The sequence below is a fragment of the Mobula hypostoma genome, chromosome 8 (assembly GCF_963921235.1).
Source record: "Mobula hypostoma chromosome 8, sMobHyp1.1, whole genome shotgun sequence".
Classification (NCBI taxonomy): domain Eukaryota; kingdom Metazoa; phylum Chordata; class Chondrichthyes; order Myliobatiformes; family Myliobatidae; genus Mobula; species Mobula hypostoma.
Genome location: NC_086104.1, coordinates 26,240,274 through 26,256,299, shown reverse-complemented (window position 1 = coordinate 26,256,299; position 16,026 = coordinate 26,240,274). Strand labels below are relative to the sequence as shown.

The following is a 16,026-nucleotide window of genomic DNA, read 5'->3' as shown; positions in this document are numbered from 1 at the left end:
GGAATTTAGATGAATGCGGGGGGATCCCATTGAAACCTATCGAATGTTGGAAGGACTAGAAAAGGTGGATGTGGAGAGTATGTTCCCTATGGTGAAAGTATCCAGAACTAGAGGGCACAGCATCAAAATTGAGGAGCAACTCTTTAGAACAGAGGAAAGGAGAGTTATTGTTAGCCAGAGAATAGTAAATCTGTGGAATGCTCTGCCACAGACTGCGGTGGAGGCCAGTCTGTGGGTATATAAGAACATAAGAAATAGGAGCAGGAGTAGGCCATCTGGCCCATCGAGCATGCCCCGCCATTCAATAAGATCATGGCTGATCTGTCCATAACTCAGCTCCATCTACCTGCCTTTTCCCCAATAACCCTTAATTCCCCTACTATGTTAAAACCTATCTAATTGTTTCTTAAATATATTTAGTGAGGAAGCCTCAACTGCTTCCCCGGGCAGAGAATTCCACAGATTCACCACTCTCTGGGAAAAACAGCTTCTCCTCATCTCCGTCCTAAATCTTCTCCCCTGAATCTTGAGGCAATGTCCCCTAGTTCTAGTCTCATCTACCAATGGAAACAACTTTCCTACTTCTATCTTATCTATCCCTTTCAAAATTTTGTATGTTTCTAGAAGATCCCCTCTCATTCTTCTGAACTCCAGAGAGTATAGTCCCAGGTGGCTCAATCTAGCCTTATAGGTTAACCCCTTCATCCCTGGAATCAACCTGGTGAACCTCCTCTGCACTGCCTCCAAAGCCAGTATATCCTTCCTCAAGTATGGAGACCAGAACTGCACACAGTACTGAAGGTGCGGCTTCACCAGTGCCCTGCATAGTTGCAGCATGACCTCCCTGCTCTTGAATTCAATCCCTCTAGCAATGTAGGCCAACATTCCATTTGCCTTCTTAATAACCTGCTGTACCTGCAAGCCAACATTTTACAATTCATGAACAAGCACACCCAAGTCCCTCTGCACAACAGCATGCTGCAATCTTTCACTATTTAAATAACAATCTGCTTTTCTATTATTCTTTACAAAGTGGATGATCTTGCATTTACCAACATGGTATTCCATCTGCCAGACCTTGGCCCACTCACTTAACCTATCTATATCCCTCTGCAGACTCTCCACATCCTCCATACAATTTGCTTTTCCACTCAGTTTAGTGTCATCAGCGAATTTTGCTACGCTACACTCAGTCCCCTCTTCCAAATCATCAATGTAAATGGTAAACAGCTGCCGGTCCAGCACCGACCCCTGCGGCACCCCACTCACTACTGACTTGCCAACCGGAGAAACACCCATTTATACCAACTCTCTGCCTTCTATTGGTTAACCAATCCACTATCCATGCCAATACACTTCCTCCGACTCCATGCATCCGTATCACATTTATTAATTTCTTGTGCGGCACCTTATCGAACACCTTCTGGAAATCCAAGTATACGACATCCACCTGTTCCTCTCTATCCACTGCACTCATTATGTCCTCAAAGAACTCCAGTAAGTTTGTCAAACAGGACCTGCCCTTTCTGAATCCATGCTGCGTCTGTCTAATGGAACCACCCTTGCTAAATGTTTTGCTATTTCTTCCTTAATGACAGCTTCAAGCATTTTCTCGACTGCAGATGTTAAGCTAACTGGCCTATAGTTGCCCGTCTTTTGCCTACATCCTTTTTTAAAAAGTGGCGTGATATTTGCTGTCTTCCAATCTGCAGTGACCTGCCCAGAGTCTAGGGAGTTTTGATAAATTATCACCAACACGTCTACTATATCCTCCGTCAACTCCTTCAGCACCCTGGGATGCATCCCATCAGGACCAGGGGACTTATCTAGCTTCAGGCCCTCTAGTTTGCTCATCAATATCTCTTTAGTGACAGTGATTTTATCAAGGTCCTCACCTCCCATTTCGTCCATAACATCCTTCTTTGGCATATCAGATGTGTCCTCCACCGTGAAGACTGACACAAAATAGTCGTTCAATGCCTCAGCCATTTCCTTATCACCCAATATCAATTTCCCCTTCTCGCCTTCCAGGGGACCTACGTTGACTTTAGCCACCCTTATCCAGTTAAATATATTTATACATACTTGTGCTATCTGTTTTTATATTTTGTGCTAATTTACTTTCATACCCTATCTTTCCTTTCCTTTTTTCTTGTTTAGTTGTTCTCTGTTGCTTTTTAAAGTTCTCCCAATCCTCCAGTCTCCCACTACTCTTTGAGACATTGTACACACGAGCTTTTAATTTGACACTATCTTTTATTTCTACAACATCATACATGATGCTAGATAGATTTGACACTATCTTATATTTAAGGCGGATGTTGTTAGAAAAGAAACCATAGAAAAACTACAGCACAGAAACAGGCCTTTTGGCCCTTCTTGGCTGTGCCGAACTATTTTCTGCCTAGTCCCACTGACCTGCACATGGACCATATCCCTCCATACACCTCCCATCCATGTATCTGTCCAATTTATTCTTAAATGTTAAAAAAGAACCCGCATTTACCACCTCGTCTGGCAGCTCATTCCATACTCCCACCGCTCTCTGTATGAAGAAGCCCCCCATAATGTTCGCTTTAAACTTTTCCCCCCTCACCCTTAACCCATGTCCTCTGGTTTTTTTCTCCCCTTGCCTCAGTGGAAAAAGCCTGTTTGCATTCTCTCTATCTATACCCAACATAATTTTATATACCTCTATCAAATCTCCCCTCATTCTTCTACGCTCCAGGAAATAAAGTCCTAACCTATTCAATCTCTCTCTGTAACTGAGTTTCTCAAGTCCCGGCAACATCCTTGTAAACCTTCTCTGCACTCTTTCAACCTTATTAATATCCTTCCTGTAATTTGGTGACCAAAACTGAACACAATACTCCAGCAACTTTGATGTATGTTGCTTGAATTTCCAGCATCTGCAGAATTCCTCGTGTTTACAATACTCCGGACTCGGCCTCACCAATGCCTTATGCAACCTCATCATAACATTCCAGCTCTTAAACTCAATACTTTGATTAATAAAGGCCAATGTACCAAAAGCTCTCTTTACGACCCTATCTACCTGTGATGCCACTTTTAGGGAATTTTGTATCTGTATTCCCAAATCCCTCTGTTCTACTGCACTCCTCAGTGCCTTACCATTTACCCTGTATGTTCTACCTTGGTTTGTCCTTCCGAAGTGCAATACCTCGCACTTGTCTGTATTAAACTCCATCTGCCATTTTTCAGCCCATTTTTCCAGCTGGTCCAAGTCCCTCTGCAGGCTCTGAAAACCTTCCTCACTGTCCACTACACCTCCAATCTTTGTATCATCAGCAAATTTGCTGATCCAATTTACCACATTATCATCCAGATCATTGATATAGATGACAAATAACAATGGACCCAGCACTGATCCCTATGGCACACCACTAGTCACAGGCCTCCACTCTGAGAAGCAATTCTCTACTACCATTCTTTGGCTTCTTCCATTGATCCAATGTCTAATCCAATTTACCACCTCTCCATGTATACCTAGTGACTGAATTTTCCTAACTAACCTCCCATGCGGGACCTTGTCAAAGGCCTTACTGAAGTCCACTGCCTTCCCTTCATCCACTTTCCCGGTAACCTCCTCGAAAAACTCCAATAGATTGGTCAAACATGACCTACCAAGCACAAAGCCTTGTTGACCCTCCCTAATAAGTCCCTGTCTATCCAAATGCTTGTAGATTCTGTCTCTTAGTACTCCCTCCAATAACTTACCCACTACCGACATCAAACTTACCGGCCTATAATTTCCCAGATTACTTTTCGATCCTTTTTTAAACAACGGAACTACGTGAGCTACTCTCCGATCCTCCAGCACCTCACCCATAGACACCAACATTTTAAATATATCTGCCAGGGCCCCTGCAATTTCAACACTAGTTTCCTTCAAGGTCCGAGGGAATACCAATTTACCAGCTGGAAAATTGCAAATGTCACTGCACTCTTCAAGAAGAGAGAGAGGCAGAAGAAAAGAAACAATAGGCCAGTTAGTCTGACTTCAGCGGTTGGAAGATGTTGGAGTAATTTGTTAAAGATGTGGTTTTGGGGTACTTGGAGACACATGATAAAATAGGCTGTAGTCAGCATGGTTTCCTCAAAGTAAAATCTTACTTGACAGATCTGTAGAAATTCTTTGAAAAATAACAAGCAGGATAGACAAAGGAGAATCAGTTGCTGTTGTGTACTTGGATTTTCAGAAGGCCTTTGACAAAGTGCTCCTTATAAGGCTGCTTAACAAGTCCATGGTGTTACAGGAAAGATTCTAGCATGGATAAAGCAGTGGCTGATTGATAGGAGGCAAAGAGTAGGAACAAAGTGAGCCTTTTCTGGCTGATTGCCAGTGACTAGTGGTGTTCCACAGGGCTCTGCGTTGGGACTGATACCTTTTACATTATTTGTCAATCATTTGAATGACAGAACTGATGGCTTTGTTGCAAGGTCTGCAGACAATATGAAGATAGGTGGAGGGACAGATAGTTTTGAGGAAATAGGGAGGCTACAGAAGGACTTAGACTGATTAGGAGACTGGGCAAAGAAGTGGCTGATGGAAGAAAGTGTCAGGAAATGTATGATCATGCACTTTGGTGGAAGAAATGAAAGTGTTGACTGTTTTCGAAATGGGGAGAAAATACAAAAATTTGAAGTGCAAAGGGGCTTGGGAGTCCTTGTGCTGGATTCTCTAAAGGTTAATTTGCAGGTTGAGTCTGTGGTGAGGAAGGCAAGTGCAATGTTAGCATTAATTTCAAGAAAACTAGAATGTAAAAGTAAGGATGTATGTTGAGACTTTATAAAGCACTGTTGAAGCCTCACTTAGAGTATTCTAAAGAGGTTTAGGCCCCTTATCTTAGAAAGTATGTGCTAAAACTGGAGAGCGTCATGAAAATGATTCCAGGATAAAATGGCTAGTCATACAAAGAGCATTTGATGGCTCAAGGCCTGCATTCACTGAAATTTAGAAGACTGAGGGGTGACCAAATGAAACTTATCAAATGGTGAAAGGCCTTGACAGAGTGGATGTGGAGAGAATGTTTTCTATGGTGGTAGTGCCTAAGACCAGATAACACAGCCTCAAAATAGAAGGGTGTCCTTTTAGAACGGAAGTACGGAAAAATTCCTTTAGCCAGAAGGTGGTGAACATGTGGAATTCATTACCACTGGCAGCTGCAGAGGCCAAGTCTTTATGTATATTTAAGGCAGAGGTCAATAGATTCTTGATTGATCAGGGCATGAAGGGATATGGGGGGAAAGCAGGAGATTGGGGCAGAGAAGAAAATTGGTAAGCACAGATGCCCAGGAAATGGAGGCACTGCGGGCGAAGGCAGCATCAATGGTGAAGGAAGGGAAACCCCATTCTTTGAAGAAGGAGGGCATCCTTGTCATCCTGGAAAGGAAAGCTTCATCCTGGTAACAGATGTAATGAAGACTAAGGAACTGAGAAAAGCGAATAGCATTTTTACAGGAGATGGCAGGAAGTGGTATTTTCAAGATTACAGTGGGAAATGTTAGGTTTTGTTGAGAAAGAAATGGAGAGCTTTAAAGCCGCCTTAATGGGGGATAGAAGTATACCGGGACTGGACATCCATGATGACAATGAGGAAGTCAGGGCCAGGAAATTGAATTTTGTTGTGAAGATCGAGAGAGCATATGAAGTGTCATGGATGTAGGTTGGAGGGGAATGAATCAAGGGGAATAGAATGGAGTCGAGGTTTGTGGATATGAGTTCAGTGGGGCAGGAGCAGGCAGAGACAATGGGCCTACCCGGACTGTCATGTTTGTGGATCTTAGGTAGGACGTAGAAACAAGTAGTGTGGAGTAAGGGAACTATGAGTCTGGTGGCAGTGGATGGGAGTTCTCTAGAGTTGATGAAGTTAGTAATGGTGTTGGAAACAGTTTTTTGCTGGTCCAGTGAGGGTCCCTTTCAAAGGGTAGATAAGAGGAGGTGTCTGAGAGTTGCTGCCTGGCCTCAGCAAGGTAAGATTGGTCTGCCACACTACAACAGCATCCCTTCTGTCTGCGAGTTTGATGATAAGGTTGGGGTTGGTGCGGAGCAATTGGAGAGCAGTGTGTGGAGAAAGTGGTGGACAGTTCTATATTCAAAGATATAGAACTGCTGTGAGAAAGTTGTCTGATTTTCTGCCACACCATCAGTAAGAGCCCAGGGAATCAGTGTATACTTGACTTCTGTCATTTCACCAAGTTCTTCAAAAATAATTATGATTAATTAGACAACTTCCATAACGATTAACAGTTTAAAGTGAGGAAGCCAAAATGTTTGTGAATAGATATAATTTTAGTTTTTATATTTTGTCTGATGACAAAAAAAAACCTGAACATTGTCTTCAATTTTTTTGGGTTGTTTTTCTCAGTTTTTGTTGGGTTGACCTTAAATAATTCACATTTTAAATTAAACAGGAATAATCTTCAATAGATTAACCTCCTATTAATCATAACAACAAATAAAAACAGCTTTTATAGCTTATGCAGTTTTACATATTTTAGTTTTCCACCAACGAAGGATTTGCAAGCTGCTGTGTATTTTGGCTTTAATGAAACGATCAGGACATAATTGAAGCAATGCTCAGCCATTCATTTAGCATTTCTAGAAATAGAATCTAATCACTGCATTGCACTATGTGGTAGAGGCAAGTTACTAATCCAGAACTGCGTCATCAAGGGTGAGTTGTCAGAGTTTTCAGTAATTCTTTGAGCTTTATGACATGATAATCATGTGCAGAGGAGCCGCAGAGAATATAAAAACAGAAATGCTGGGAAGAAGTAGCAGGTCTGGCAGCATCTGTGGAGGGAAGAACAGATTCAAGCTGAGGCCGTTCCCTGCTGCCTCTCCCTCCAAACATATTTCTTTTAAACCATAACTTAGATTCACCAACTTGCTGCAACTGGAGTTAAGTTAGTGGGTCAAGATTTTCCTCAAAATTAATACTTTAAAGGTGGCCCAGCAGTGCTTGATAATTGGCTAATTATTGTCACATGTACCAAGGCACAGTGAAAAGATTATGCTTGCATGCCATCCAGACAGATCAAGGTAATACAAAAGGGAAAAAAGGACAAAATGCAGAATATTCTAACTGGCTCATCCTGTGTGAAATTGGGACCATGCTGGCTCCCACATTAAGGTAAGTTTCATTGTAACAGTGAGCCCCTGGGCCAATTTCCTGGGTGAGGCTAGTGACACATTTCATAAGAGGAGGCTCATAGTTGAACTTAGGTGCCTTATTTACTGATGCAGAGTATTTTTTTCCATACCTCTTATATTTTTGTGTACCTCTATCAAATCTCCCCTCATTTTCCTATGCTCCATGGAATAAAGTCCTAACCTATTCACCCTTTCCCTGTAGCTCAAGTCCTCAGCCACATCCTTGTAAGTTTTCTCTGCACTCTTTCAGTCTTATTGACATTTTTCCTGTAGGTAGGTGACCAGAATTGCACACAATACTCCGAATTTGGCCTTCCCAATGTGTTATACAACTTCAGCGTAATAGCCCAGAACCTGTACCAATACTCTGATTTATGAAGGCTATTGTGCCAAAAGTTTTTTTTACAACCCTATTTACTGTAATGCCACTTTCAAGGAATTATGCGTCTGTATTCCCAGATTTTTTTTATTGTATAGTATCTCTCTGTCCCCTAATTTTCACTGTTTAAGTCCAACCCTGATTGAACCTCCCAAAGTGTAACACCTCACATCTGTCTACATTGAATTCCACCTGCCATTTTTCAGCCCATTTTTCTGGCTGGTCCAGACCCCTCACTATCCACTATCCTCTCAATCTTGGTGTCATCCATATCTTTGCTGATCCAGTTTACCATATTATCATCCAAATCATTAATCTGATTGATAAATAACAACATGCTCAGCACCAGTTTCCGTTGCACACCACTAGTCACGGGCCTCCAGTCAGTGAGACAACCATGTACTACCACTCCCTGGCTCCTTCCGTGAAGTCAATGTCAAATCCAATTTACTACCTCATCCTGAATGCGAAGTGACTAAACCTTCTGTACCAGCCTCCCATGTATATGCTTGACAATGGCCTTGCTAAGTAATCTCTCACAGGGTAAAAAATACTGCAATCAGATCTGTAGCATCCAGCTGAGGTAGCAGTTGGAGCCTCTGCCTTAATCTTTCACAGGAAAGAGTCAAAATTTCAAGATTCAAGTTTATTTGTCACATGTGCATTGAAAACCCCAGCCCCACTGCCTTGTGGGCAGCCTCAGGAGAGACAAAGACTACGGGAGTAAACCCAGCCAGCAAATCCGGAGTGGAGCCCCTAAGGTGGCTGGACATAATTGATAATCCTTCTGGCAGCTTCTACAGCCAAGCTGGTGCCAAACATATTGCTTCACAATCTTCCCTTCCACCCAGGCTTGTGCTGACGATGATGATTGCCCATGATCCTTCAAGATAGATGGATGTCAACCACCACATTGAAATATGCAGCAAAATGTATAGATTGGGTTAACAACCAACACAACTAAGGATATGCTGGGGTCCACTACAAGTGGTGCCACAGATTCTGGCACCAATTTAGCTTGCCACAATGCTCAGCAGAATAAGGAAGACAAACAGAACATACAAAGCAACCAAAGCAAAACAGGTACCATTCCTCACTTCCACACATACACAGTCCTCTAACGCCAGGATAGGTCATCTTCTTCAGCTTCTGGCGGACTTGGACTTGGACTCGGGGCTTGTGGACATTGGGACTTAACTTCCCCAACACAATTGCAGAGAGTCACAGACTTGGGGTTCTGGCCAACGGGCCTTGACTTCTGGATTTCTGATTCAATCCTCAGGCCTCTGCCCTCAGCATCAACCTCAGGGACACTCTCACTAGGCCACAGACTCCAGACTCTCTGAAGACGGGACCACAATTATTAAACCTTGAACTCTGGTCTCACCGATTTGCAAACTCAGGGGGTCATCGGACCTCATTCATCCTGTCTGCACAGAACTCCAACTCCGAAAACTGCCAACTACTCGCTGACCCGGATGGTGGTGGGGTTGGTCCACCAGCTCTCATCCACAAATGTCCCAAGTCCACATTACGAGCCTTTGAGCACAGAGCGAAGACTTAGACTTCTGCCTGACCTCTAAATCCGCAACATCCCTGTCCCTAAACCCTAACCAGACCCCTAGCTCCCCTCTCTATCCCCAAAACCATCCCTGCAAACCTAAAAACCAGCTAAAAAACAACTAAATCGGAGGTACGACCTCAATGGAAGTCACAACTCTGCCATCTTGGAAACTTCTCCACAGACAGAACTGGCAACATTCCCTCAATGTTGCCCCACTTCATATTTTTGTCTTGGCAAATTTCTCACTGCTTTGTTTGAGATTGCTAGCTGGCACAGAACTAAACATGCTTATTATTTAATGCTGAATGTCTAAAGCCCCACCTGATTAGCTGATGAACTAAACTTTACAACTGATCACTGCCATCAGCATGATAACAGTCTCAGGACCCACTGTGCTTGGGTCTGAGGCCACACTGCCACCTGAAGGTATTGACTGGGCAGAGCAGGTGTGCCATTTGGAAATAAATTATCAGCTATACACAGATTCTTTCTGGAAAACAAGCTCAGAGAGAGAAACATACAGAGTAAAGACAACTACTTTCTGTAACTGTGTGGACTATTAAATAGGCTACCTAAAGAAATGCATTTCCTTCAGTTTTTATGGGGTCTACATCAGATGATAATTGGCATCCACGCCTAGAAATACTTCAGAATGACAAAGGCACATAAACAGAACCATTGGGTGGTTTGTACAAGAACAGCATAATTCTTTTGTGTACTTGACCCAAAGGACTTTCTGCAGACACTTGGTCTGTGGAAAGAGGTGAGAGAAGTAGTGAGTGGGGGCTCACTACTTGCATGAGGAAATTGGTAGTGTTCCATGATACACCACTTCTTGTGGTCTTTATCTGCTGTGATACAGAGTGGGGTGTAGTGAAGTTATGGTATGGTGTCGTGGGAATTAGTAGGTTAGGAGGGAGGGAATGTTGCAATATGGGGTGAAGTACTTCGAACAGGTGGTAAAACCTCCATTCCTGCCACACCAGATACTCACCAATATGCTTATCGACAAAACTGCTCTACGGCAGATGCCATAACATCTGTCATGCAACTGGCCCTGACACACCTAGAAAACAAGGACACTTATGTCAGAATATTGTTTCAGGATTTCAATTCGGCATTCAACAATATTATCCCACAGACCTGGTGAACAAACTCCTGCTTGTCAGTCTAAACACACCATTGTGCAATGGCGTGTTAATCTTCCTAACTAACAAACCTCAGGTAGTCGGGATGTGCAATGCTCCTCCCTCCTCGTCATCATCAACACCGGTTCCCCCAGGGACTGTGTGCTGAGCCCATCACTGCACACTCTGCTCACACGATTGCAAGACCAACTACCACAGTAATCACATTGTCAAGTTTGCCGATGGCAATGATGAGACGGGGAACAGAGAGGAGGTGTCTGATGCCAGGCAAATAACTCCTTCCTCAATGTCAATAAGACAAAGAAGATTGTTATTGACTTGAAGAGAACTTGCACCATTCACACTCTTCTTTACATCAGCGGCACAGCAGTGGAAGCTGCGAGCAGTGCCAAACTTTTCGGAGTGAACATCTTCTCATGGTCCCAGAACACATTCCACACAATCAAGAGAGCACACCGATGCCCTACTTTATGAGGAGACGGAAGAGAGCTGGACTATGCACGTCAATACTCACGACCTTCTACAGATGTACAACAGAGAGCATCCTAACATGCTGCATCACTGTATGGTATGGAAACTGCACTGCGGCAGATAGGAAGGCTCTCAAATCAGTAGGCAAAATTGACCAATGCATCACCAGCACCAACGAGGACATATATACAGAAGTGTGCCAGAAAATAGCCAGCAACGTCATGAAGGATCCAACCCACCCTGCTCTTGGATTGTTTGTCCCACGCCAACAGTACTACTTTTTCATAGTTGTCTTATGTACAGACCTGGCATCACTTTATGTACTGTATATACAATCAATCTATGTATATATAATCTATCTTATTTATATATATATTTATATTTATATTTATTTATATATATATATATAAATATATGTGTGTGTGTGTGTGTGTATATATATATATATATATATATATATATATAGGAAATGACATTAAGCAATCTTGAATCTTGCAGTTTTAATTTAACAGAAGCCTACCTTAAATGAGTTCCTGGCCCTGAACCACAGGCTGGGACCTCCATGGCATCTTCCATTTAAATATCAGCAACATTAGCCTTGTTATGAAGGCTGGCATCTACTTACATGACCCCTCTGTCTTGCTGTGCCTGCATAAAGGAATTTCATGTAATTTATGCTGTTGGATGCCATCAAATATCTAAGCAACCTGGGATTTAGTTTTTATACTTGGGAGCAAAATTGCAAACATCAAAATCAATGTGATAAGTGTACAGCCAGTTCTCCTGTTGAAGGTCCATTGTGTATCATAGTGCACAGTGGAATTCCTAGGCTGTGAGATTGCCTTGACTTGTTTGAAGTACTGTACCATTTTAAGTTCTTTTATTTTCAGTAACCATTTTTCTCTATTGGGAGCCTAATGGGCATTTTCTCTGGGAAAACCTGACGTCACTGTACTTTTTTAACTGATTATCTACTTTGGGTCAAATCATTTATACAACACAAAGGAGCTGGATGAATATTACACAAAAGAAGCCCAGCAGGTATTCTGTAGGGTTCCATACTGCGAGTTGCAATGTATTTTTGGGTCCCAGTGCTCGTAAAGTCATTTTATTAGTCTGTGCTTCATTTTTTCCTGTATAATTAGGCTATTTTAAGAACAGTTGAAACCTCAGGGCATTAGTACAAAGTTTTGCTTTATTCATGTGCTTTATGTACAGAAGATCAACATTTTCCGATAATTGTCATGTTGTACCTTATGTCGGATACCTGTAGATGTGGAAAAGTATGATAAGTATAAATTTTAAAATTTGATGCTTCTTGTTTTTAGCCAGGATGTGTAAATACTACAGAAGTGGACATAAAGAAATCATCCAGAATGAGAAATCCTCACAAAACAAGAAAGGTAAAATATATTTTCAAAACACCTGAGAAAAGATTATTCAACTTACTATTCTGACAAGAGCAATATAGGGTCCAATGTGAAGCAGAGTACTGAAACAAAATATCGTAGATTCAGTATATTGGCAGAACACTGAGAAATCCAATATATCGACAGAGCATTGTACAATCAAATGTATTGGCAAAACAACATGAAACCTAAAGAACTGGTAGAATATAGTGGTGCCTAATTCATTGCCGAAATGTGTTGACGGAATATTGTAGGGCATAGTTTACTGAGAGACCAACGTAGAACTGAGGGCATGTATCACTCATCCATTGGAAAAGCATTGTATCCAATGTAGAACCGAACACCCTGGGAAACAAATAAGAAGCAATAAAGAATATATCCCACCATGGCCAGTTATCTTGATAGAAAACTTACAGAAAAGTTATAAAAAACCTTTTTATCAAAATGCTCCAAATTATGGATCTGCCAGATAGATGAAGTAGGGGAAATGGTATGTTCTCATTTTTACCATTAGGAAGGAGGTACAGAAGCCTGAAGGCACACACTCAGTGATTCAGGAACAGCTTCTTCCCCTCTGTCATCCGATTCCTAAATGGACATTGAACTCATGGACACTACCTCACCACCTCTTCCTTCTATTTTGCATTACTTGTTTAATTTAACTATTATATATACACACGCACTTTTTCCTCTATTATTATGAATTGCATTTTACAAAGACAGCAAATTTCACAACATATGACAGTGATATTAAACCTGATTTTGATTTTAAGGTATTGGAATATTTTATTACATTAGACATCTTATAAAACTGCAAACAGCTATGTTAAAATTGGTAATGTTAGAACCCATGATGGCATAAATTGCTGAGTCATTGAAAAGTGAGAGACTCATAACAGCAGTCCAAACTACTCATTGTTTGCAGAATATAATAATACTATTAAGATCCTCTCTGATGCCTGCATTCCATGCAGTAATTATCTGAAGGCTCAACAAGCCTGTAATTCAGTTGGAAATGAAGAGTGGTCAAAGTCAAGGTTGATTTTATTGTCAAGTGCACAAGTACAGATGAAATGAAAAACTTACTCGCAGCATCGTCACAGGCATATAACATCATATAAGCAACATTAATAAGAAAAGCATAAATTAAACATAAATTATATATAATTATGACTAATAAAGCAATCCATTTTATTCCAAAGTAGGCATAGTTTTCGTAGTGATCATAATCACATGTCAAGTTCAGTTTATTGTCATATGTACAAGTACTGTACAGTGAGGGATAGGTGCAATGCAAAACTTGCTTGCTGTGGCATTGGAGCATGGATGCAAAACAATACACAAAACATAAATTATGCCAGACACCAAATGTGATTTCTTCTTAGGCCTTGGACCTTAATGCTGATCTATTTGGATCAAGGAAGGCAGTGAAACTTCCTAGAACTTTTCTGACAGCTTCTTAACCTGTACTTCATATAGTATCCCTGTCTAGTTAGCTGTAAGTAACTCTAAATTTCCAATTGCTTTAAACTAGTCAAATTAGGTGAATCAGTAAATGGTGGATAAATTAAGCAAATACTTTGTAACTCCATGAAAGGACTCTAGAAAACTCCTATTAAATGGTGAACTCTCTTGTAGAGGGTTCCTGCTTCTATTTTTAAGTCCCCATGTGTATTAAAAGCCAAAGTCAGCTAGATATGAGGCAAGCCAGGGACTTCCACTTCCAAATTATTCTTATTTCCATCTTGTGTTTAGTCTGTCTATGGATTACAAAATGATGTCCGAAGTCACAGTCCTACTCATGTCCCTGCGCCGGAAGCAAAGCAGCCGACAGTAGAAGAGCTACATCAGCAGGTGAGTAGGATTGATCAGGTGTGAGTTATACAAGAGCAATGTTGTACAATTTTGTGAGTTTATTTTGATGAACTTTCCTTTTACAGATAAAATTCTGGCAAATGCAGCTAGACAGGCATCGGTTAAAAATGTCAAAAGTTGCAGAAAGGTAGGTTTCTATTTTCCATTTCATAATTTTCAGATGTTTCTTTCTTTTTTGCCCATCGTCTCTATACTAGGCATAATAAGTTAATTATGCTTCATACCTGCATATGTTAGCCCATTACTTCCAATACTTGCATCAGACCTTCACCCCCGGTTCTTTATCAATTATCAATTGGTAGTACTTAGAATGCCTTGCATTCAAATCCAAATCTGGACCTTAAATATATTAATTAGACTGAAATTTTAGTGAAGGAGTGTTGCATTGTGAGATCAATCACCTTTTGCATCAGGTATTAATCAAAATATAGATCTGATTGCAGTTTCAAAAAGAAAAGTAAGTTCCATCAAAATCATGGCCAACATCTAGTAATCAATATACAATAAAGGACAATTGACTGGTTATTCATAGCTCTGCTCTTTGTCCTGCACAGTCTTTTGGGGACTTATTACGGGGTAAATACTGCTATAAAAATACCATCAAATACTATATAAATACAATATTTCCCTTTATCCCACCAGCCTTATTACCTCTTCTCTTTCGCCTCCCCACCCTTTAATCTGCCCATCGCCTGCAGATTCTTCCTTCCCATTCCCCATCTCAGCTCCTACTCTTTATTCCATGGTCCAGTCCACTCCCCTCTCCTTTCAGTCAATCTACTTCAGTCCTTTGTCACTTCCACCTATAAATTTCCAGCTTCTTACATCTTTCCTGATCTTGTCCAATCACCTGCCTATCATGCCCCTCTCAGATGGATCCACCAATCATCTGCCAGCACTTGTTTCACCCATTTTCATCCATTTGCTTTTTTCTCCTGGCTCTCTCCCCTCTTACAAAACAATCCTGATGAAGGACCCATAAATGTTAATGTTCTATTTCCCTCCAGAGATGCTGCCTCATCCACAGAGTTTCTCCAGAATTTTGAGTGTTCTTCATCATCCACTCATTCCAAATCAACAGAACGTTCTGACAATCTTGATTTCTCCTCAGGAAACAAATACAAACATTGTACTTTGACTTCTTTCTTTTCCCATTTGAATAAGCCATTGAGTCATAGAGAAGTACAGCACAGAAACAGGCCCTTTGGCCCATCTGGTCCATTCGGAAACTATTTAAACTGCCTTCTCCCATCAGCCTGCACTGGGACCATAGCCCTCCATACACTTACTAACATGTCCACATCCAAACTTCTCTTAAATGTTGAAATGAAGCTGGCAGCTCACTCCATACTCTCACAACCCTCTGAATGAAGTTGTTGCTCCTCATGTTCCCCTTAAGCTTATCAGCTTTCACCTTTAGCCTATGACCTCTGGTTATAGTCCCACCCAACCTCAGTGAAAAAAGCCTTCTTGCAGTTACCCTATATATACCCCTCATAATTTTGTATACCTCTCTTAACTTCTCTCTCAGTCTTCTAGGTTCTAAAGAATACAGTCCTAACCGATTTGATCTTTCCTTATATCTCAGGTCTTCCAGACCCGACAATGCCATTGTAAATTTTTCTGCACTCTTTCACCTTTGTTTACATCTTTCCTATAGATAGGTGACCAAAACTGCACACAATCTCACCAACGTCTTATACAACTTCAACATAACGTCCCATCTTCTATACTCAATACATGGATTTACGGAGGCCAAGGTGCCAAAAACTCTATTCATGACCCTGTCTACCTGTGACACCACTTTCAATAAACTATGTACCTCTATTCCCAGGTCCCCTTGTTCTACCACACTCCTCAGTTTCCTACCTTCACTATATAAGAACTACCCTGTTTGGTCCTACTGAAGTGCAAACCCTCGCACTTGTCTGACGTTTTTCAGCCCATTTTTCCAGCTGATCCAGATCCTGCTGCAAGCCATGATGGGCTTTCTCACTGTCCAC

At 41.4% G+C, this 16,026-nt stretch overlaps 1 protein-coding gene across 2 annotated transcripts in view; it reads left to right on the top strand.

Annotated features, from left to right (window-relative positions):
• LOC134350422 (regulator of G-protein signaling 7) overlaps nucleotides 1–16,026 on the top strand; it is a 514,008-nt gene that overhangs the window by 453,798 nt on the left and 44,184 nt on the right. For both annotated transcript variants that reach the window (XM_063055597.1, XM_063055598.1), the window contains exons 10-12: nucleotides 12,068–12,142; nucleotides 13,904–14,002; nucleotides 14,089–14,150. In XM_063055597.1, the coding sequence (XP_062911667.1) occupies nucleotides 12,068–12,142; nucleotides 13,904–14,002; nucleotides 14,089–14,150 (236 nt within the window). The remainder of the gene's footprint in view (nucleotides 1–12,067; nucleotides 12,143–13,903; nucleotides 14,003–14,088; nucleotides 14,151–16,026) is intronic.